The 22,867-nt window shown below is 52.5% G+C and overlaps 1 protein-coding gene across 1 annotated transcript in view; it reads left to right on the plus strand.

The window, feature by feature from the left end:
- The first annotated feature begins 19,035 nt into the window (after nt 1-19,035).
- The window catches only part of STAG3 (STAG3 cohesin complex component), a 47,459-nt gene continuing 43,627 nt past the window's right edge, over nt 19,036-22,867 (plus strand). Inside the window, exons 1-6 of the mRNA XM_088154055.1 lie at nt 19,036-19,239; nt 19,322-19,423; nt 19,573-19,669; nt 19,816-19,892; nt 20,031-20,235; nt 20,332-20,483. Of these exons, the coding sequence (XP_088010181.1) occupies nt 19,036-19,239; nt 19,322-19,423; nt 19,573-19,669; nt 19,816-19,892; nt 20,031-20,235; nt 20,332-20,483 (837 nt within the window). The remainder of the gene's footprint in view (nt 19,240-19,321; nt 19,424-19,572; nt 19,670-19,815; nt 19,893-20,030; nt 20,236-20,331; nt 20,484-22,867) is intronic.

The raw sequence follows: 22,867 nt of genomic DNA on the forward strand, positions 1-22,867 counted from the left end.
TGCCCTGGGTCCCCCAAAGGAGGAGCTGCGGGGGTCTCTTAGCTACTGCTTTCCATACTGTGCCCTAAGGAGCCTGTCCTGGGATCCACCCACACCGCTCCCCCAAGCCACAGAGAGTAGCTTGGGAGGTATGCCAGCAAAATGAAGGATCCCAGTATTGCTGCACCACCAAGTGTCTTGTGATTGTGACCCAAAGAATTAGGTAAGTTGGGGAAATGCTGGAGCAATACGGCCCGCAAAGTGAGCAAGAGTGAGGCAGGAAGGGCTGGGGCAATGCAGGGGTATTTGCCAACCTGCCAGTTCCCGGCTTCCGTTGACTCCCCAGGCTCAGCCTGCCAGCCACATGCATGCCCAGGAGATGCTCCTTGGCCCAGGTTTCCACCCCCAGATTGATCTAAAGGCCTGTGTGTTAACCACCACTTTGATGAAATCTTTAACCACAAAAGAGTTTCAGTTGCAAAACAGCTGACGGAAAGTGTGCCTGACTTAAGGAACTTGCCATGAGCCTGGCAGCCTCACGGGCAGGTCTCCCCAGAGCTGCCTGCAGTGCACCAGCTGGCTTCCAAAGAAGCCCCTTGGGTGGCCTTTGGGGCAGGTGACCCTAAAACGGATTAAGCCAGTGGACAGGGGAGGCTAGTCCCTTAGTGGCCTGGCGTTGCTGCCTTGAACCATTGGCCTCCTGGATTTTTTCCCTTTTATTTTTGTGAATGTGTATTGTTATAGGTTTTAATTGTATATTTATTTATTGTTTTAACGTGTTGTGAACCGCCCAGAGTCCCCCATTGGGGGGAGATGGGTGGGGGGACAAATTTAACAAATAAAAAAATTAATAAAAAAAATAATCTCCAGCAGAGAGCAGCCTGAACAAAAGGTCTACTTAGGGTTTGCGCTGAATCCCAGCTGGGAAGGGAGTGAATGCTTTTCTTCCTGCCTCATTTTGGGGATTTCCAGAGGCCTCTTCCTGGTTGGAGAGCCAGTGTGGTGTTGTGGTGAAGGCAGCAGGCTAGAAACTGGGAGATCGTGAGTTCTAGTCCTGCCTTGGGCACGAAGCCAGCTGGGTGACCTTGGGCCAGTCCCTCTCCCTATGAAGGAGGAGGAAAGGGCAAATCACTTCCGAAAAACCTTGCCAAGAAAACTGCAGGGACTTGTCCAGGCAGTCGCCAGGAATCAACACTGACTTGAAGGTGCACACCTCCCCCCACACACAGACCCCTTCCTGGCCACTGGAAGAATCAGGAGCTGCTGGACTTGTGAAGCCCTTTGCACTGCTTTGCTCCACATGTCCTCAGCCTTTGGACAGATGGGAGTATGTGCCTAGGATTCAGCAAGGGAGAAAGCTGGGTGTGCATTTCACCACATGCATCCCATGGAGAGTCACTGCCTTCAGCTCTTGGGAGGCTCTTTAGCAATACAGTTTGAGGGTTCTGCACTGGGAGACAGAGAGATTGGGGAAACACCTGCAACATTTACACCTCCTTTCTCCAGAAGCATGGGAAAAGCTTGCACGCCAGGTGGATGGTTGCTCTTGACGACATGGAGCTCCAAGTCTTGCTAGCGTTCCAGGCCGAGGAGGGTTATCCAGGCCCCCTGGCCCCAGACCTGGGAGAGATCAGTCCTGCACTGGCAGCCTGGTCCTAGAGCTCTTGTGTTGCCTCAGAATGACTTATTTTGTTGCAGCAGGTGGAGAGAGGGAGTCAATGAAGTTTTCTTCAGGGAGAGATCCTTGAGCTTTACTGCTGCTTACTCTGTTATCTGGGGCTGGGGTCTCTCTTTCTTTGCTGTTCTCCAGTGCCTGGACATTCCCCTCATGACTCCCCCTTAGGGCTTTCCAGAACTGCTGCTGAGCGCTTGAAGCTGAACTGATATTTAGGTGGTCGTTAAAAGCCTTCTGGGTCTTCCATTATGTTTCTGCATCACTGTGCTCTGTAGGACATGATATCCGGGCAGTACGGATGTGTGGAATGGCATGAACTCTGCATGGGAAACTCACCCTATCACACCTCACTGATGCTTCACAGTCAAGAAGAAGAACTGATGGGCTATGGAAAATACAGTCTTATATATGTCTTCTCAGGTGTGAGTCCCTGAGTCCACTCCCTTTCTCAGGTAAGTGAGAGAAGGGCTACAGCCACTGAGATGGCAGGTGGGGCCAAGACTAACTCACTGAGGCTCTGCTTACAATGATGGATTCCACGCACCAAGGAAGCCCTACGAAAGTGCTGCAGCATGTCTGCCCGCCAAGTTCTCGAGACAGAAAACCATGGCTACTCATATAGCCCTGCAGACACCAAACCTTTTTGTGGAAGGCCAGAACAAGGCTTCCTCACCCTCAGAGTCTCTTCTCTGCCCCACAGGGAATCGTAGAGTTTGAAGGGGTCCATCGGGTCCAGTCTCCTTCTACCTGCACAAGCCAAATAAGAGTATTGCTGACAGATCCCCACCACCTCTCTGGGTCAAAGGCTCCACTGCTGAACTGCTCTTACTGTTAGGTTTCTCATAACCCTCAACTGAAATCCGCCTTCCTCAAAGATTTTATGTGCCTGCTGTCATGCTCTGACAGAGAAAGCTGTCGGCAGAGCAAGCCAGAAATTTCCTGGAAGAACTAGGTTTGGCACAGTTTGTCTCCCAACAGATGTCTTGATAATCACTACTACAACTGCTTCATTATGCTTTGAAAGATCTGCAGTTGCTTTCTGAAGAATTAACTTCTGCTACAGTGGAAGTGACTGAGGCACATCCTATCTTAGTTATCTAGGAGGAGGTCAATCCTGTCAATTCTGAGGAAGTGGTGCTGTGAGCTCGGCTAACTATGTTCTGGACCCATGTCCCTCCTGGTTTGTTAAGACCTCCTGGGATGTGGCATGGGGTTGCATCCAAATGGTGGTTAATGCCTCTTTATGGGAGGAGATGGTGCCATCTGCCTAGAAGGCGGCTGTGGTACACCCCTTTCTTAAGAGACCATCAGTGTTGAATAACTTTTATCCAGTCTCCAACCTACCTTCTCTAGGGAAGGTTATTGAGAGGTGGTGGGGTCCCAGCTGTGGATGAAGTGGATTATCTGGACCCTTTTGAGTCTGGGTTCAGGCTAGGGTACAGAACTGAGATGGCATCGTGACACTCATGGATGACCTCTGGAGAGTTTGGGAGGGGGTTGGTATGTCCATCCTGGACCTCCTGGATCTCTTGGTGGCTTTTGATGCCATCAACCATGGTAACTTGCTGGACTGGCTCTGGGGATTGGGAGTGGGAGGCACTGTTCGGTGGTGGTTTTCCTCCTTTCTCCGTGGCCAGTATCAGTCAGTGCTGGCAGGGGAGGAGAGGTCTAGCCCTAGGCCCACTGGGCTCGAGTTTCTCTCCCCTCCTGGGAGAGGTCATTCAGTGGCATGGAGTTCGGTATCATCAGGATGCTGATGATACCCAATTATACATCTCTGTCCCATGCCAGGCAAGTTTTGCTGTTCAGCTGTTGGCTCAGTGCCTGGAGGCTGTAAAGGCTGTAAGAACTGGATGGGCAGAAACCAGCTGTAATTCAAACCTAGCAAGATGGAGTGGTTGTGGGTTTTTGGCCCTTGGGTTCAGGAGAGTTGACATTTCTGACTCTGGACAGGGCAACATTCCCCCAGATAGAGTTGGTGAACAATTTGGGGGTCCTCTAGACTTGTGGCTTCTGCTGGAAGAGCAGGTGGCCCTGTGGCCGGGGGTGCCTTTGCACAAATTCATCTTGTGTGCCAACTGCACCCATTCCGGGACCAGGAGCCCTTACTCATAGTCACTCATGCCTTAGTCACCTCCTCTTTGGGTTTTTATTTATTTATTTATTTTTATTTATACATAGACTTATCCCCGCCCATCTCCCTGCAATGGGGGACTCTGGGCGGTTTACATCAAATTAAAACAAATAAATACATAATTAAAATTTATAAAAAGAAAAAACACATTTACACAAATGGAAAGAAGAGGAAAAAATCCAAGAGGCCGCTGGAAGCCACACCAGGCCTCTAGGGGGCTAGCCAACCCCATTTCTGACAACCTCCCTCCCCGCCCCAGGCCAGATGGCAGAGCCAGGTCTTCAAATCCCTCCAAAAGGCCTGGAGTGAGGGGGCCTGTCTCACCTCCGGGGGCAAGATGTTCCAAAGGGCGGGGGCCACAGCAGAGAAGGCCTGCCTTCTGGGCCCCGCTAGTCGGAGTTCTTTTGCCGAGGGGGTCCAGAGCATGCCCTCTCTGTGAGATCGGGTGGGACGGGTTGAAATCATGGGGGTGAGGTGGTCCCTCAGGTAGCCTGGCCCCATGCCATGTAGGGCTTTAAAGGTGATAACCAACATCTTGAATTGGACCTGGAAGCAAACTGGTTCCCAGTGCAGCTCACGGAGCAAAGGTGTTATATGGGTCCTTCTTTGGACCCCAAAAATAGCTCACGCGGCTGCATTCTGGACCAGCTGAAGCTTCCGGATACTCTTCAAGGGTAGCCCCATGTAGAGCGCATTGCAGTAGTCTAGTAACCTAGGGTTACTGCGATGTGCTCTGCATGAGGCTACCCTTGAAGACCCTCTGGAAACTGCAGCTGGTCCAGAATGCGGTGGCATGTGCAGTTTTGTGTGCCCAGCAATTCACCCAAGTTACACCACTGCTGCGTGAGCTGCGCTGGCTACTAGGTCAGATAGGATGGGTGCACTCCAGGTCCCCTCCCTTAAATGTTGCCACCTGACGGGACCTTGGAGATGCCCTTCTTGGTGGCTGCCCCAGCCCTTTGGAATAGCCTCCCACCTGCGATCCAAGGGATTCCTACTCTTTTAGCCTTCTGGAAGGCCCTGAAGACCTGACTTTTCCCCCAGGTATTGGGCTAGGATGGGGGTTGAGCTGGGAGGCTGTTTGGACTGGTGTCAGGGGAAGGGTATTTTTGTTTTTATCGTTGTTTTTATTGATTGTCGTGAGCTGCTTAGAATCACTATACGAGATAGGCAGCCGTGTAAGTTCTGTAAGTAAGTAAGTACAGTGGGGCAAAAAAGTATTTAGTCACCCACCAATTGTGCAAGTTCTCCCACTTAAAAAGATGAGAGAGGCCTGTAATTTTCATCATAGGTATACCTCAACTATGAGAGACAAAATGGGAAAAAAAATCCAGAAAATCACATTGTCTGATTTTTAAAGAATTTATTTGCAAATCATGGTGGAAAATAAGTATTTGGTCACCTACAAACAAGCAAGATGTCTGGCTCTCACAGACCTGTAACCACTTCTTTAAGAGGCTCCTCTGTCCTCCACTTGTTACCTGTAGTAATGGCACCTGTTTGACCTTATTATCAGTATAAAAGACACCTGTCCACAACCTCAAATAGTCACACTCCAAACTCCACTATGGCCAAGACCAAAGAGCTGTTGAAGGACACAGAAACAAAATTGTAGACGTGCACCAGGCTGGGAAGACTGAATCTGCAATAGGCAAGCAGCTTGGTGTGAAGAAATCAACTGTGGGAGCAATAATTAGAAAATGGAAGACATACAAGACCACTGATAATTTCCCTTGATCTGGGGCTCCACGCAAGATCTTACCCCATGGGGTCAAAATGATCACAAGAACGGTGAGCAAAAATCCCAGAACCACACGGGGGGGCCTAGTGAATGACCTGCAGAGAGCTGGGACCAAAGTAACAAAGGCTACCATCAGTAACACACTATGCCGCCAGGGACTCAAATCCTGCAGTGCCAGACGTGTCCCCCTGCTTAAGCCAGTACATGTCCGGGCCCGTCTGAAGTTTGCTAGAGAGCATTTGGATGATCCAGAAGAGGACTGGGAGAATGTCATATGGTCAGATGAAACCGAAGTAGAATGTTTTGGTCTAAACGCAGCTCGTCGTGTTTGGAGGAGAGAAAATGCTGAGTTGCATCCAAAGAACACCATACCTACTGTGAAGCATGGGGGTGGAAACATCATGCTTTGGGGCTGTTTTTCTGCAAAGGGACCAGGACAACTGATCCGTGTAAAGGAAAGAATGAATGGGGCCATGTATCGTGAGATTTTGAGTGAACACCTCCTTCCATCAGCAAGGGCATTGAAGATGAAACGTGGCTGGGTCTTTCAGCATGACAATGATCCCAAACACACCACCCGGGCAACGAAGGAGTGGCTTCGTAAGAAGCATTTCAAGGTCCTGGAGTGGCCTAGCCAGTCTCCAGATCTCAACCCCATGGAAAACCTTTGGAGGGAGTTGAAAGTCCGTGTTGCCCAGCGACAGCCCCAAAACATCACTGCTCTAGAGGAGATCTGCATGGAGGAATGGGCCAAAATACCAGCAACAGTGTGTGAAAACCTTGGGAAGACTTACAGAAAACGTTTGACCTCTGTCATTGCCAACAAAGGATATATAACAAAGTATTGAGATGAACGTTTGATATTGACCAAATACTTATTTTCCACCATGATTTGCAAATAAATTCTTTAAAAATCAGACAATGTGATTTTCTGGATTTCCCCCCCCCCCCCATTTTGTCTCTCATAGTTGAGGTATACCTATGATGAAAATTACAGGCCTCTCTCATCTTTTTAAGTGGGAGAACTTGCACAATTGGTGGCTGACTAAATACTTTTTTGCCCCACTGTAAATAAATAAATGTTCTCCATAGGGTGAGCAATAGTGAATACTAACAACAGTATGTTTTTGTTTTTCCAACTTATTTTAACCCATATGTTCTCTACAGTATTGCCAAGCTCATTTACTTAGATTTTTGAGTTGGTATAGCTAACCCCTCTTCTCTTTCTGTTGTTCTGTTCTTCATGGGGCCATGGCAGAAGAACCTTCTGTCAAGAATATTCACTTGTCACTAAGGTGAGCCTAACCACCCTTTGCAACAGGTTCATATTCTGGCCACTCTATTGAAATTGTCCCATGGACATATAAACGCTGCTTTATATCAGAAACTGACTTTCTCACATGCTTACATCTCCCAGTTTCCATCCAGGAACACAGCATAAGCTTTCTTCTAGAACACACTGTTGCTAGGTAAGCCCCTAGGTTACAGCCACATTGTTCAAACCACTCCCATCATTAGATTGTTCAAACCATAATACCGGTGAAGTTGAAAAACACATCATCAGGGGCACATCAATTTCAGGAACCAACATAAGAGGAAAAGGGAGAAATGGCACAAGAAGACAGAAGACAGTAAGAGAACCTGACTGGTCACTGCAGCTGCCACCTGCAACCGTTGCAATGCTAACATTCAGAAAGGACTACAGCCCACCCTGGAAAGGGACCGTTCCTTTTCATTGGCCTTGGTCAGGGACCCATCTCAGCTGACATCACTGATGCAGGAAGAGAACCAGACTGACAGCTGACCCAGGGGCTGCCTTTGCCTGACCTTGCTCTGGCAGCCTAACAACATATGCTTCCTCTTTCCCCAGTGAGGAAGTTGTCATCATCTGTCAGCCCAATTACACTTCACTTGGGCACCCAGGCATAGAACTAGCAAGTGTAAAATCTGTCAAAAGAAATGGTCGCATCCCAAATGTGTGCAGGAACATCCCTTATTTTGCCACAGGGGTCAACTTGAAAGCTAGAGGGCCAGCATTGTACCAATATTGATTAATGGGTCTGATCTGAAGATGATTTTCACTACCTCTCCCGTCACCTTTTACTTCTTTACACCTTTACAGCTTGACATCAATACTTGAAAAAAAATCCTAGAAAATATGATAAAGCAGTGGGTTTGTAAGCACTTAGAAAGGGACAAAGCACTTAATGGAAGCCAGCATGGATGTAGTATTAAAAACAGGTCATGCCAAACAAATTGCTTTCTTTGACATTGTGACTTGATTGGCAGGACAAGGGAATGAGGTGGAAGTAGTGTACATATCATTCAATACAGTAATCCTCACTTAGCGACCACAATTGGGACCAGCAACTTCATTGCTAAGCATTATGGTTGCTAAGCAAAACATCATGTGACCACTCACTTCTGCTTCAGTTGTTAAGTGAATCACCATGGTCGTTAAGTGAGACATCATGTGACCATGACTTGTGATTTTACTTCCACATTCTCCATTAACTCTGCTTGTCAGAAGCCAGTTGTGAAGCATACCAATGGTGGTTACATGACTGTGGGACACTGCAATGGTTGTAAATGCAAGGACTGGTCACAAAGCTGTTTTTTTTTAACACTGTCATAACTCCGAATGGTCGCTAAACAAGGCAGTTAGTAAATAAGGACTACCTGTAAGGCATTTGATAAAATAGAGCACAGCCTCCTTCTTGATAAACTGGAACAGCGTTAGATGGATGGTCTCATTTCCAGATGGAGTTGCTGAACAACTGTAGCCAATATGTTGTGATCCTTGAAGGGTCTATGTCTACATGGAGGGAGGCATGCTGTAGGGATCCTCAGTTCTGCCCTGGCCCCAGAACTGTTCAACATCTTCTTCATAAATGACTTAGATGAGGGAACAGAAGGTATGCTCATAAAATTTGCGGATGGCACAAAGCTGGGGGGCTAACCCCTCAGAAGACAGGTTCAAGGTTCAAAAGAACCTTAATAGACCGGGCCTTGTCCACCAAACATTGTTCAGTGGTGAGAAATGCAAGGTTCTGTACTTAAGCAGGAAAAACCAAATGCACAATACAAGATAGTGATACCTGGCTTACCAGGAGTATTTGTGAGAAGGATCTGGATGTCTCGGTAGACCATAAATTAAGTGTGAGCCAGCAGTGTGCTGCAACTGCCAAAAGACCCAATGCAGTCTTGGGCAGCATCAGTAGAGGTGATAATGCCAAGATCAAAGGAAGTGAATGTTTTGTTCTCTGCTGCTGAAACAGTGTGCCCAGTTCTGGTCGCCATAATACAAAAAGGATGCTGTGGAACTGGAAAGAGTGCAGAGGAGAGCAACAAGGATGCTAAGGGGCTTGGAGTCTAAATCCCACAAAGAGCAGTTAAAGGAACATGGTATGCTAAGGGGAGGCACGAAAGCAGCCTTCCAATACTTGAAGGTCTGTCCCAGGGAAGATGGTGCGAATTTATTCTCCAGAATACCAGAAGGTAAGACCAGAACCAATGCAGGGAAGCTTTACAGAGAGAACTCAAACCTGAAATACTATAAAGAGGAATTTCCTGACTGTGAGAGCTATTAAGCAGCGGAACAGCCTGCCTCATGGGGACTCCATCACGGGGGGTTTCAAGAAAAGATTGGGCAGGCCTTTGTCTAGGATAGACTGAGGATCCTGTGCTGGGCAGGGGGTTGGACTAGATGGACCCCCAAGGCACTTTCCAACTCTTGGAGATTCTATCCCCCTCCCCAAGGTGTGTTTTGAGAGTGTACTCCAAACATGGGGTGGTGGACTGTGATTTAAGCTTCTTCTCAGCACAGCAACCACACAGAAAGCCCCCCAGGCCCCTATTCCCTGGCTGGCCCTTCCCACTGCCAGACCCTTGTATGATCCTGAGGGTTTATACAAGGGCATCAGCAGGACAGGGGCTTTTTTCAGGTGTTCCTCCATCTCGTTTACACGCATTTCAGGAACTGGGGCCCGATTTCAGAATTCCACGTTTCCCTGGATGCATTTAAGAAGCATTTGAAAACCTCTTTATTCAAAAAAGGAGACTGATTGGCGGAAGTGGTTGTGAACAGATGCTGAGAATTGGGGTAGGGCTGTTTTGTTGTATATTGTTAATAAAGTTAGACAGTAAATTTAGGTTTTCATAGCATTATTTTCATTGTGATTATATGTATATTATGGTATGTATTAGTTTTATTCCTTTTGTGTAATTTTAATAGCTATTTAGTTCTGGCTTGTTAATGTTTTATTGTAGCTGGACCGCCCAGGTGGGAGCACATCATAAATAAAATGCCGGCATTTGGGTTTGCTCCATTGTTGAACTGTTCCTGTTGTTGTTGTGGTCCTCCGAGCCAATCTTGACTCCCAGTGACTACTTGGGCGAGTCTTCTTGGCAACCTTTCCTTGGGCGAGTCTTCTTGGCAACCTTTTCTGGGGCGGTTTGCCCTCGCTGCCTTCTTCTGGTATGCTCTGACTTCCCGTGTAGGGCTGAGAGAGACCCAAATTCACCCAGCCGGCTTCTATGCCTGAGGGGCGACTCGAAGGCGGACCTCCCTGCTCCTAGCCCAGCACCTTTAACTACGACGCTGACCTGCCTCTTCCGTAGCGCTCGGGTAAACCTGCTGCTTCGGATGATTAAGTAAGAAGAGGCCATTGGCTGGTGACAAGACCCTTCCTGGGACCATTTATATGGTGAGAAAAGCACTTCATGTGCTCGGAGGCGCTTTCATTGCTCCCCATCGGCCTGCCCCTCGTCACGCTGTGGCCAACCATGATGGCCCCCCCAAAGAAAAGGTGCTCCCACCATTTCCCTTCCATGCAATGGCTCGCCTTTGCTTTTTGCAAGACCCACAGTGATGAAAGCAGCCAGCCGCTGAGGACGTGCTCCTCCTCGCCCCTCCCTCCTCTTCCCTGTGCGAGCGAGCGGGCGACACACACAGTAACACAACCCCAGCCGAAACCCCATTAGGCAGAGGCGAGGTGCTCTGCTTGCTCAGCTTGTGGCTTCCTGATCACACCCCTCCCTGAGGTTGCTTTAACCCTGGCGGGGCAGCTGCGTTGTGCAAGGTGGCCTTTCATTCCTCCTCCTTCAACAGCCTAGAACACTTCTGGGAGGACTGGGCCTCTCCCCCAGACTTATCCTTTCTGAAGCCTGACCGGCATGAAAGACCCAGGGGAGGGAGGGAGGGAAGGAAGGCGTGATCGCCAAGGGTGCGATCCAGGATGCACTTGAGGCTCCTCTGTGCAAAGCAGGGGCTGTTTGGCTGGGGACGATGGGCGTGGTCATCCCACACACCTGGAGGACAGACACCACAGGGGGAGCGATGACCTAGGCAGTCAGTCTGGGGAGCCGTAAGGGCTGTCCCCTGCTCCCCCCACTCGGAGGAGCCACATCGCAGCCCGTAGTGTTCTGGCCACCGCACACCAGTCTCACCCCTGGATTACTACTACAGGACCTGACATATCAAGAATCCCCTCACCAAAAATGAAAAGTTGAGTTCCTTTCTCTCTCCCCCTGCTCCATTTTGGAACAGGCGTGCACGCCTTCTCTGGAGCAAGGGAAAATTACTGGGACTTAACACCACCATTTTTATTGCTTTTACTGTCCCACTGGAACAGCCTTGCTGAAGTAGCAAAAGGTGCGCCCGCCCTCCACGCAGTTGAAACACGCCTGCCCTGATGAAGGCCAGGGAAGACCCCTGAAGCTCCTCGGGTCATCCCACCGGCTAGATTTAAAGGCGAGCCAGAAACTGCGAGGGGAAGACGGGCAGGGAGGAGGGGCAGTGGGGGGCTGCTGATGCCCTAGCAGGCCAGGAGGGCGGCTGCTGCTGCCGGGGCGCCCCGCTCGCCTTCTGAGGCTGCCCCTTCAGCCCTTGCTCTCTTCCAGATCACAACGGAGGCTGAGCAGCCAGGACAGGGGGCTGGGTGGGGAGGCAACAGGTGCAAGAAAAAGAAGGTCCAGCTTTGCTTCACTTTCAGGTAAACCAGGACAGACCCAGAAATAGCTCGCTCGGCCCTTGAATCATGCCAAGGTCGTGTGGACCTGCAGGTCTGGGTCTGTGGAAAGACGCTGGGTGGGGGGGCTCTCTCACTAACACCTCCTCCAGGCTTTTGGTCAGGCTGCAACTCTGTGCATGCTCAGGTTTCACACAGGAAAAGTGGCCAAGAGTTCTTTTTCCGTAATTTGGGGGGCTCCAGGCACCCCTTTTCAATCCTCTTTCTCAAGGCGGCTGCATTGTGGAGTTGTACAATGAAGTTTGGCAAGCTGCTGTGCCGGAAGGAGGAGGGGATGAGTCGCGTGAGCGGGTCGACTGACTGCTGGATCCAAGGGACGCTCGCCCGGTCGGTTGGAGGGAAGCACGCAGCAGAAAAACGCCCCCAGGACGGAGAGCGCGGCGTGTCTTCACTTCACGGGAAGCACGTCCACCCCTCCCACCGGTCTGGCGCGAAGTCCTCACCCGGAGGCGCAGAAAGACCCAGCTCCAGTAGCTCGCTTGTTTCCATAGCCAGTGATTTCAGACAAGGCCTGGAGCGGAAGCCGAGACCCGAGAGGAGCCGCTAAAGGACTGCGGTGGGTTTGGAAAAGTCTGAGGGGAAATAAGGAAGGCGGGACCCGGATTCAGTTGATTCCGGCGGATATTAGGGGGGCTGCCTCCCACCTGCAGAATTGGTTCAAAGGGGTCAGGGTTGCCCCGTGTGAGTCTCTTTTCTTGATCGATTGCTGCCAGTTAAAATCCATTAACAATCCATGTGAACCTCAGATTATTTTTTGGTGTGCCGGTGTGCGTTTCTTTGCATCTGCTTAACTGAACTCCATTCTGATGCTTCTTCAGCCAATCTGGGGACTCCCTTGGGGAGCCCTTTGCAATTCCCAAAGCATTTGACCAACCTGTGTAGAATGGCGCCTTGCTGCCTGCTCCCGCTTCCAGCGCTCACCTTTGCAGAGAATTTTCTAAACATCTCTCCAGCTTCAAAACTGACCTTTGCTCCCCTCCATTTCGCGGCCCCAGGAGCATCTGCCTTCTCGTCCTACGGGTGCTTATTGAGGGAGTCGGATCCCTTGCAGGTGCACCTCCTCCTGCTCCAGTGGGTCCCACCTCTGTCCTGCTGACCGTTGCTCCCACTTGGCTCCCATAATCAGCGAACAAAAGACTCTCTCTCTCCCTGATGGGGCTGGTGGGTTAGAACACAGCAGCGTGATAGGAATGGCTGACTCAGTGGATGAAAGCCCTGGGATTCTTAGAAGGCCCTCCTGGATCTGGAAACGTGGCAGAGGGATCAAATCCTAGCGCTCCCACATGGGCGACCCCAGCAACAGCCTTGATCTGGTGATCCAAGCCTGCCAGGCAGGAGCTCTCTTCTCCTCAAGCCATCCTTCTCGTCTCTCGGGACAAGAACCTCAAGACGGGCTGAAGCTGCAGTGCTGACCTGGCCGCCGCCTCCTGCAGGATACACTTCCATCGTTCCCAGCCCTGGTGCAGGGCAGATCCGCCACCAGCCCCTGGAGCTGCACAGGCTGGCAAGGTCAGGCGGCAGAGGGAAGGTGGGGGTGGGGGCAAAGGCCCTCCAAAACTGTTGCTGGCTAGAATGCTGCCCAGCCCAGCAGTTGTGGTCAGCGGCCTCAGGCTGGTCACTGGGCCTCTCTCCTTGCAGGCACATCAGATCCTTCAACTTGCCCTGGACTGGCACTGGAGGCCATGGGCCTCGGGTCAGACTGCCCCCCCCAGACCTGTGCAGCCCCTGCGCTAGGCATAATTACCTCTAGGTCTTGGGGCAAGGCCTGACAACGGTAGCTCACTGACCAACTAGTGTCTTTTCCAGCTAGTGGAAAACATGCTGAAAACACTGCAGGCAAGAATATTTATGCGGAGGTTAACCGCGCCATGCCTCAGAGCCACACAAATCATAATTAAGGAGAAGAACATGAAGGCAATGCTGTTTCTCCTGAATTTCTAGAAGGCAGTCCTGTCTTGCAGCAACCAAAACGTTCTGCCGCAGTCACCCCATCACCAGGGACTTCCTCTCTTTCCCAAGGACTTCTCCTTAAAATCTGACCAGACTGGCATGGCTACAGCTCCACTCGGCCTGGCCCAAGGGGCAGTTGTCTAACATCGGAGGGGGCATCCTGGGCCCTGGCTCCCTCCTCAGGCAAGGAGGTTGGCTCCTTCCTTCCAGACCTCCAGGGTGCCCAGGGACTGAGGGCACCGTTTGTTTATATCCCTCCTTACGTTCATCCAACTCCTCCTGCTCCCCTCACGTGGACGGGCATTTTGGCAGCCCTCCAAGTAGTACCAATTCTGCTGAGCTTTTAGCTCTGTGTAAACCAGCCACGGCTCTGCCAGAAAAGGAAACAACGGCACAGCATTGATTTCCAACTGACTTCGGAGAAGGGGTGGAGGTTCAGGAGAGGAGGAGCAGCAGCTCCCAGGTCCTCCTCCGTACCCACGGCTCACCTCACCGTTCTGCCCATCGCGCAAGACGGGGCATGAACCACACGCTAATTAGGGTAAAATAGGGTTAGGTAGCTTGCTGTTCTTTTTTTAATAAGAACTTTATTAAGTTTTAAGAAGCATAAAGATAAAAGCAAACAGGAACTAATAATTATTAGCTTCTTTTATGTTATTTATTTCTTAAACACGTGTGTTTGCTGCGGCAGTAAAAAGTGACTCTTGGCGGCTGTGGCAGAGACCCTTGCGGACGGAGGGGAGGAGCTGACTAGTGAGCAACAGAAAGCAAATACCGGGCTCTCCGGAGATGGAGTTTACTCCCCCTGCCCTGTCCCTTGAGCACTGAAGGATGGCGGCTGACGACAAAAACAGACTCGCTGGAGCCCCTGCACTGGTCCAAACCAAGAACTCTCAAAATAAAAGATTTAACCATGGAAGCAACTGGACCTGGTGGCGGCAGCGGTTTGAGGCTTGTTCTCCTGCTCTGGCACAAAGTCTCATTAAGCCTTCCAGCCTCAGCTGCGGGCATATCAGCAGCTCCTCACCTGAGCCGCCTTTGCCCCCTCCCTCGCTTGGAGTAAGGCTTCCCAGTGTAAGGAACCAGCCCCCTTCTCTGCCTGGGCAATGAGCTCAGCACCAAAGGGCGGGGGACTTTGTTTATACAGGCCTAATCCAGGGTAATTCAGCAAGGGCTTTTCCCTGGCAGGGTTCTCCTCCCTCAACCTTCTTCTTCTCCAACCCCCCCCCCTTGAGAGAGGCCTTTATGCTGAGTAAGCACTGAGTCTGCAGGCACTCGTCCTCTGGTGCTGTGGCTTACTCACAAGGAGGCTGGTGTTTTCCCTTCACCACAGTGGCTCACATAGAACAATGCAACAAAACCTCATACATAAATAAAAACACAACATTACAAGAATAGAACGAATAAAAGATGACAAGAACCAGTTTGTGGTTTGGTGTGTTGTGCAAACCCAGCCATCAGCTCAGCATCTTGTGTTTTGATAACCCCATTGAGAACTAAGAACCCATCCCTCAGATCCAGCCATTGGGCAGCACAACCACCTTGCACAGAAATTAGGCAAGCAAGGTTAAGCTGCTGAGTGGACACGGGAAGGCAATTCCAATATTCCAAATAAATCCACGTGAGCAGGTGATGTCAACAAGATGATGCCCCATAGATTCCCAAATGACATCTCCCTCTCAAGTAATTCTTTTCTCCCCGAATTCAGAAGTTCACAAAATCTCAGGGAAAAAATGATAGACTTTTAAAAAAAAACTGGAAGCTTTTTATAAGATTTTTTATTGAAAGAAGAAAAGAGTGAATTGATAATTTATGAATTTGGGGATTAAAAAAGGTTAAAGAGGAAGGGGGAAAAGTAAGATGGCAATTACTTGATGGAAAGAAGGTCTGAAGTCGTTATTCTATGTTTTCTTTTTTCATGTTTTTTTCCTTTCCCCCCTTTTTTATTTTTTCTTTAATTTTGTACTCTTTTGCTGTATTGAAAAATTCTGATAAAAAACAAAACAAAAGGAGTTCACAAAAGCATGCACAATCCCGCATGAGCCCCTACGGGATCACTGAAATCTCATACGACACAAAACAGTTGATTTCCATATGCACACACAATCCCCCCGCCCCCCGTGGCTGGGTTGCCCCATCATGGTAAGTCCTGGCTACTGCAATGGCCTCCATGGGCACCTGAGTTACCTCCCCAAAGGATCCAGGAGGTATAGTTGGTGCGAGGTCCAGGGGTCCACATGCTACCTGTCCCGAGGGCCTGTCTACTGGGCACTACTTAACAAGCCTTTAGGGCCTGGCTGTTTAGGGGCCCCCTCCCCCTCCCCACTGCAGAGGCCCATCCTTTTGGTGGGGGGCGGGAGAGGGCCTCCTCCTGCGCCACCCCCAGGCTGGGGAACGCGCTCCCTGGGGAACTGCCCCTGAGTGCCACTCTCTTCCCATTTAGAAGGTCGGCAGAGACTCTGAGGGGAGGCAGAGGAAGACACCCTGCCAAGGGAGAATGAGCTGGTCCCACCGCTCTGCCATCCCCCCCCCCCCGATTCTGGACTGTCTTTGCACGCTTGCCTAACCCTACGTGGCCCTCAGGCCAAAAAGGGCTTGTCCCTCGGTCACCCGACAGCACGCCAGATCCCTCGCTCCCACTCTCGAGTCCTCTTGCCATTCTAGCAAGCGGCAGGGAGAGCCGCCAGCAAGCGCTCATCAGAGACTCTCCACGCCTGCGGCGCCACCGGGGTCTCTACCGCTGCCCGCCAGCTGGCTCACCTGTGCAATTAGCAGAGGGGGTTCTGCAGTCGGGGCTGCCCGGTTCCCAGCAACCCTGCCCTTGGTCTGGAGCCACGTGGCCACAATCACTTGATTTCATATCTCCAGGGCAGAGCAGCCCCGCGGTGGCCAGAGTGGAGGTTTAGAGAAGCGAGGCCTCCCTTGTCTCCGGACGGCAGTGCTCCTCAGCCTGATGGGGCCACTGCAACTCTTCCCCCCATCCCAGTGCCTTTCCTGGACGGGTTGGGGCGCACGCTGCGGCTGCCGAGCCTGACACAACTCGCTCCTCCGCCTTATTAACAAGGTCTTTCGCTTTCTTTTATTTCGCCTGCTTGAGTCCTCAGCTCGAAGATCCTCTTCTGCAGGACCCTGGGAGGAGGGGTCAGCCCTGCCTCCCGGCCTCCCTATTAGCTCCTTATCCTGATGACCGCGAAATGGTACGCGGAGGACACCCAGCTGCCTCTTTGGATTCCGGGCCGGCCGAGCGAGGCTGTCGAGGTTCTGCCCCGGCGCCTGGAGGCTATGTGGGTTTGGACAGGGAGGGACCCACCGCCTCCGACTCAGCGCTAACGAGACCGAGTGGCTGTGGGCGTTTGGGCCGCCCAGATCTGGGGATATTCCAACTTTGACCACGGGTGGGGTGGAACTCCCCCATTCAAGGGTGGCGTGGGATTTGGGGTCTTCCTGGACTCCCGGCTCCTGCTTGAGGAGCAGGGGGCAGCTGTGGGCAGGAAGGCCTTGCCCAGCTTCATCTGGTGTGCCAGCTGCATCCTTTCCTGGATCAGGGGGCCTTCAGACAGTCGCTCACGCCCTGGCCATCTCACGGCTTGACTACTATAATGTGCTTTAGTTGGGGCGGCCCTTCAAGACCACCCGGAAGCTTCAGCTGGTCCAGAATGCAGCGGCGCGGGCAGCGATGGGCATGCCTCGGTATGCCCACGTACCACCTCTGCTTTGCGAGCCGGGCTGGCTGCCGGTTTGCTTCCGGGTGCAATTCAAGGTACTGGCCGCTACTACAAAGCTCTACGCGTAAAGCGTAAGGCCTGGTCACTCGAGGGGCTGCCTGTCTCCACGGTACCTGCCCGGCCGGTTCGACCTAGCAGGGTCCCCTCAATGAAACAGGGACCCCAGAAGCGCGCCTCCTCTGTGGCGGCGCCTGCCCTCTGGAAGGAAGCTGCCCCCGCCCCACCAGTACTTCGAGGGGCCCTGAAGCTGCGGCTCTCCGCCCAGGCCCGTGGCGAGGACGACCGGGGCCGCTCTTCTTTCCCTCCCTTGCTCCATCCGGGTGTTCCTTTGGTACCTCATCTGCGCTTGTTGTACTGTTGCCTGTTTTCAGATGCTTTTAACAATCTGTAAACTGCCCCGGGGGGGGGGACGCGGTGGCGCAGCGGCTTAATGACGCTGAAAGTTGTTGGCCAGAAATGGTCAACGCTTCAGCGGTTCGAGTCCAGCCTTCGCGTTAGCAGGGTGAGCTCCTGTTTCCTCCCCAGTTCCTGTCAACCCAACAGGTCGAAAACTCATGTGAGTAGATAAATGGGTACTCTCACTCCGGTGGGAGGAAAAATGCTGGCGGCGCCTTGCAAAAAGGAGTCGGGAGCAGTTGCCGGTAAGCGCGAAAAACCGCGCGCGCCCGAAAAGGACGCGAAGCAACGGAAACCCCGCCTCCTGCACTTGCCAGCTGGGCTCTGCCCTAGGAAGGAGGTTCTGGCAAACCACTTCTGAAACAATTGCCTTGAAAACTGCAAGGACCCGTCCAAGCAGTCACTGCAGAGTCGGTAACGACTGAGCGCAGATTAAAAAAAAAAAAAAAAAAAAACCGCCCCGGGGCGGTCGGGATCTCCCACCGGCGCTACTCCGGGCCTCCTTCAGCGTCCGCTCAGCCGCCGCGGAAAGGCCTCGCCTGTGCCTCCCGATAAACCCCGACGACGACACCGCTCCCGTCGCTTCCCGAACGCCCTCAGCGAGATTCCCCCTTCTCCGCGCGTGGACAGAGCACTCCCGCTGCCGGCCCTTTTCCTTCGGGCGAGGGTGCGGCCTTCCAGGCCTGCGTTCGGATCACGCGTGCCGTTCCAGGTTCCGGCGATGCCGACGACACGCAGGCCCTCCTCGCCAGGACGCCGAGTGCTGCTCGTTCCCGTGCTTCGTCCGCCGGCGCGGACCGCGGGACCGCGCGTGGCGCTGGCTGCCGGCTTCGGCGTGGCGCCTGGGCGGGCGCCCGAGGCACGGGAGAGTAACCGCCTCGCGCCGCCGGCGGCCTGGATCCGAAGGCCCCGTTGTCGGAAGCGAACGGAGGACCCTCGCGAGCCCTCCTGCATCGTCACGACTTCTGCACGACGCGAGCAGAACTGCTCTGCGCGCAACTCCTGCCGCTGGGTAAGGGCAGTCCAGCCGAACCCACTGGTCAAAAAGGTTGCGCTCGATCCTGTCTGTGCGTGGGAAAAGCACACCGGCGCAACGCTTTCGGCTCGTGTCTCTGCTTGGGGGCGAGGCATAAAGGGGGCGGGGCGGACAGAGGCGCCAACAGGGCCAGCCCCGGCGCAGGAAGGGGCGTTCGGCCGGACTTGGCAGGCGGGCAGAGACCCCCCCCCGCGCCCCGCCCCGTCCGCAGGGAGAGCCAGGCCCTCCGGGGAGCCCCTCCCCGGGCGGGCGCCTTCGGGCCGCGCGTGCGCAGGGCGGGAGAGCCCGCGTGCCGGGCAGGCGGCAGCCGCCCCGCGCGCGCCAGGCCACGTGACCCGGCCTGGCGGTTTCGTGCTCGACTCGGGCCGCCATGGGGCCGCCGTCGATGGCACTGAGGCGCCGGCCTGCCCCGCGCCGCCCGGCTTCCGCCTCGTCCTCGTCCTCTCCAGGGGGCGCGGCGGCGGCGGGCGAGCCGGGCCCAGTTGCGGCGTGGGACTCGGGCAGCGACTTCGAGGCGGCGGAGGCCGAGGCCGGCCGGCGCGCCACGCGGCAGGCCCGGCGCCGCGGCTGCCGGGTAGGTAGGCAGGCGGGCGGAAGGGCAAGGGCGGCGGCGGCGACCCGGGCGTGACGGCGGCTCTGCTTCCCGCCCGGCGCAGGTGCCGAAGCGGGCGAGGCCGCGAGCGGCGGGCGAGGCCGGATCCGGCGGCGACGGCCCGGGCCTCTTCGAAGCGGTGAAGGCGGGCAGGAGCGCCCTGGAGGTGAGGCGCGGCGGCGACGGTGGGGCCGCGGCCCCCTTCCCTCCGGGCCGCCGCGGGGCTGGCGTGGCGTGGCGGCCGGGGGCGGGCGGCTCCGGGCGCCCTCGCCGTGGCTCCAGCCTCTCCCCTCCTCTTCTCGCCCGACGCCGCAGCCCGTCGTGGACGATTGGCTGGAGAGCTACCGGGAGGACCGGGACCGGGGCTTCCTGGAGCTGGTGAACTTCGTCGTGCGCTCCTGCGGCTGCGGAGGTGGGTGCCATGCAGGATTTGGCGGAGGGGGTGATCCTGGGGGCCCTGGCTGGCCGATCCTCCCGGCTCTGGGGGAGCGTTTTTGCTTCGTTAGCCGGTCGCGGGAGGAGGATGGATTGGCCCGCGCGTTTGTCTCTGCCCGGCAGGCGTTGTGAGCCTGGAGATGCTTCAGGGTCTCCAGAACTCGGAGGTCATCCGCCGTCTGACAGAATCCTTCCACGAGGTGAGAGCCCGGGCCGAGGGAAGGGCCAGGAAGGGGGCGGGAGTCTTGTTTTGGGCAGATAGAGCGGGCGGGGGGGGGGGCGGCGGCGGCGGCGGCCTGGTTAGCTCTGATGGATCTTTCTCTCCATCCCTCCCCCAGGATTCAGCAGAGTACCCCTTGTCACTGACCACTCCCGCGTGGCGACGTTTCCGTGCAGGATTCTGTGAGTTAATAGCGGTGCTCGTGCGCCGTGCCCAACATAATGTTGTTTATGATGAATATTTGATGGACAGCCTCATTGCCTTGCTGACTGGCATGTCTGATTCTCAAGTGCGTGCCTTCCGCCATACCAGTACCCTGGCAGGTAGGTGGGACAGTAATTGGTATCAAAGAGAGGCAGCTATGGCTTCCCTGGGCAATTGGGAATGCCTGTGCTATGTGGCCCTTTCTTTCATTCTAGCTATGAAGCTGATGACAGCCTTGGTGAATGTGGCATTGAGCGTAAGCTTGCAAAAAGACAAGGTTCAGCGACAATACGAGACTGAGCGGGCTAAGGGACTAGGCTCCTGGGCCCCAGGGAAGCTGGAAGGGCTGTTGGAGCAACATAAGGAGGTGAGCATCTGGCAGGGAGACCAATAAAGACAACTTTTGGCTGCATCTTGTTCAGTCACAGAATCGCAATGTTAAAAGGGACCTCAAAGACCATGTAGTCTAACCCATTTCTCAGTGCAGCATCCACGAGAGTGTTTCTAACAGATAATCATATAGCAATACCTATGTTTGAAGATCTGTAGCAAAGGAGAAGTCACCAAATCATATGGCAGTCTGTTCCACTGGCTGACAGTTTGTATAGTCAGAAAGTTCTTCCTGGTGTCCAATTTGAAGCTTTTTGAAATTTTAACCCACTGGCTTTAGTCATACCCTCTCGGGAAACAGTTCTATCCTGTTTGTTTTACTCCACTGCTCAAGTCTGGAGTTTTTTTAAAAAAATCTTTCATCTACATTATTAGCCATACTTCCCAGCTTTGTGTTGGCTGCAGACTCCATAAGCATCTCCTCAGGTCCCTCCATCAAGTTATTAATAAAAATATTGAACATCACAGAGCCAAGGACAGAGTTCTGTGGTATTCCAACAGATGCTCCCACCAAACTGAAGGGGGGCTGTTAAGGAGCACCAATGGTGTGTCCATCTAACGCTAATATCATCTATCCCTATTTTACCATTTTATCAAGGAGAATATTGTGAGGTGCTCTTTTGAGGGCTTTGCTGAGGTTCAGGTATACTGCATCTCCATTATACTCCTAATCTGCTAAGCTAGTGGCTGTCTTGAATCAAGAGACAAGAGTTCATCTGGCACAATTTGTTTGTGAGAACCCATGCTGACTCCTGTTAATTGTAGCATGGCCATCCAAGGATTTCATCACCTGTTTTGAGGGCTTTGCCAAACATGTTGACAGGTCTAGCTTCCTGGGTTCTCTTCCCTGTTTTGTAAAAGGCTTGGACCAGTTCATGTCATGAGACGGCAATGTGACTGCCTTTGAAGGCCATCTGCTGGGAGATTAGTGGACTTTCTTTTGCAGTTGATTGGCCACTGTGAGAACAGAGTGCTGGACCAACCAGGGGTCCAATCCTGTTGGGCACTGTTTTTATTCTTAAGGGGATGGGATTTGCTCTGCTCCAATTTGGGACCTCATCAGTCCTCCAAGAGTTCTCAGTGATTACCAAGAATAGTTTTGTGATCGCTTCTGCTAGTTCCTTCAAGTGAGAACCTCATATGACTGTGAATTCTGACTTGCCAGTTTTCTCATTGACTTTGTTTGTGGGAAGCTGGCAGGGAATGTCGGAAATCATGATCGTGTGACTGTGGCTCGCTGCAACTTTGTAATCGCAAGCCGGACACACAGCATCTGGATTGCAATTACATGACTGCGGGGATGCCATGACAGCCAGAACTCTGAGGACCCATTGTAAATCCCTCTTGTTCTGCACTGTTGCAAATTTGAATGGTTGCTGAACAAGTGGTTGTAACCCAAGGTTGAACTGCCTCAACTAGGCCAGCAAAAGCAGTGCTCTGATCTGATGGCCTGGACAATTGCTTAGGAAACTTGCAGTTGCAGTTAACAGTTGTAGGAATTATTGCAGTTTCCTGATTTCTGTAGGAAGTAGCTAAACTCAGTTCTGCTCCTGTCTGCTTTTTTTTTTTAGATTTTTTATCCTGCCTTTATTATTTTTTATAAATAAGGCGGCGATTGCTCCCTCCTCCTATTTTCCCCACAACAACCCTGTGAGGTGAGTTAGGCTGAGAGAGAGTGACTGGCCCAAAGTCACCCAGCCAGCTTTCATGCCTAAGGCGGGACTGGAACTCACAATCTCCTAGTTTCTAGCTTGGTGCCTTAACCACTAGACCAAACTGGCTCTTGAAAATCTCATGTGAGATTTGAGAGATAAGATTTAGGAAAGTTTAATTTTTGTGTGTGCGTGCGTTGGCTATTATACCTTGGTGTCTAGCTCCTGAAATTATTGCCAGTTCCTGGTTTACACATTTCCTTCCAGTTGGGGCAATTCTCTGAAATGTCTTTATAAAATCCTTAGAGTACAAAGAACATGCTATTCTTGAAATAGGGAATGTTTTATAGCAAAAAAATTTTTATCTTACATTACAGGAAAAAGTTGTATCACTGCATTAAAAAAGCTAAGAATTTCTGGAGTTTTTTTCAAGAAGATAACCCTCTGACAGTAATTCTGGGCAGCATAGTCTTAAAGGTAGGGATGGGGATAAGGCTTTGCTTTGAAGATTAGCTTGTTTTCCCCACGGTGTCAGTGATGGTCAGGAGACCTTTCTGGAAGGAAGTCAGGTGGACAGTTTTAAATGTGGAGAAGGTAGAGACAGTGAAGAAGGGAAAAAGAGCCCAGGTGGAAAGGAGTAGAGTGTGAAAGGAGAATATGAAGAAGGAAGGAAAACTAAGGAAGGGAAATAAACGAAGAAGAATGTTGG

This window comes from Python bivittatus, unplaced genomic scaffold (genome assembly GCF_059951505.1).
Source record: "Python bivittatus isolate LINGU-HERP-01145 unplaced genomic scaffold, Pbiv_v1 ctg000700_np1212, whole genome shotgun sequence".
NCBI lineage: Eukaryota > Metazoa > Chordata > Lepidosauria > Squamata > Pythonidae > Python > Python bivittatus.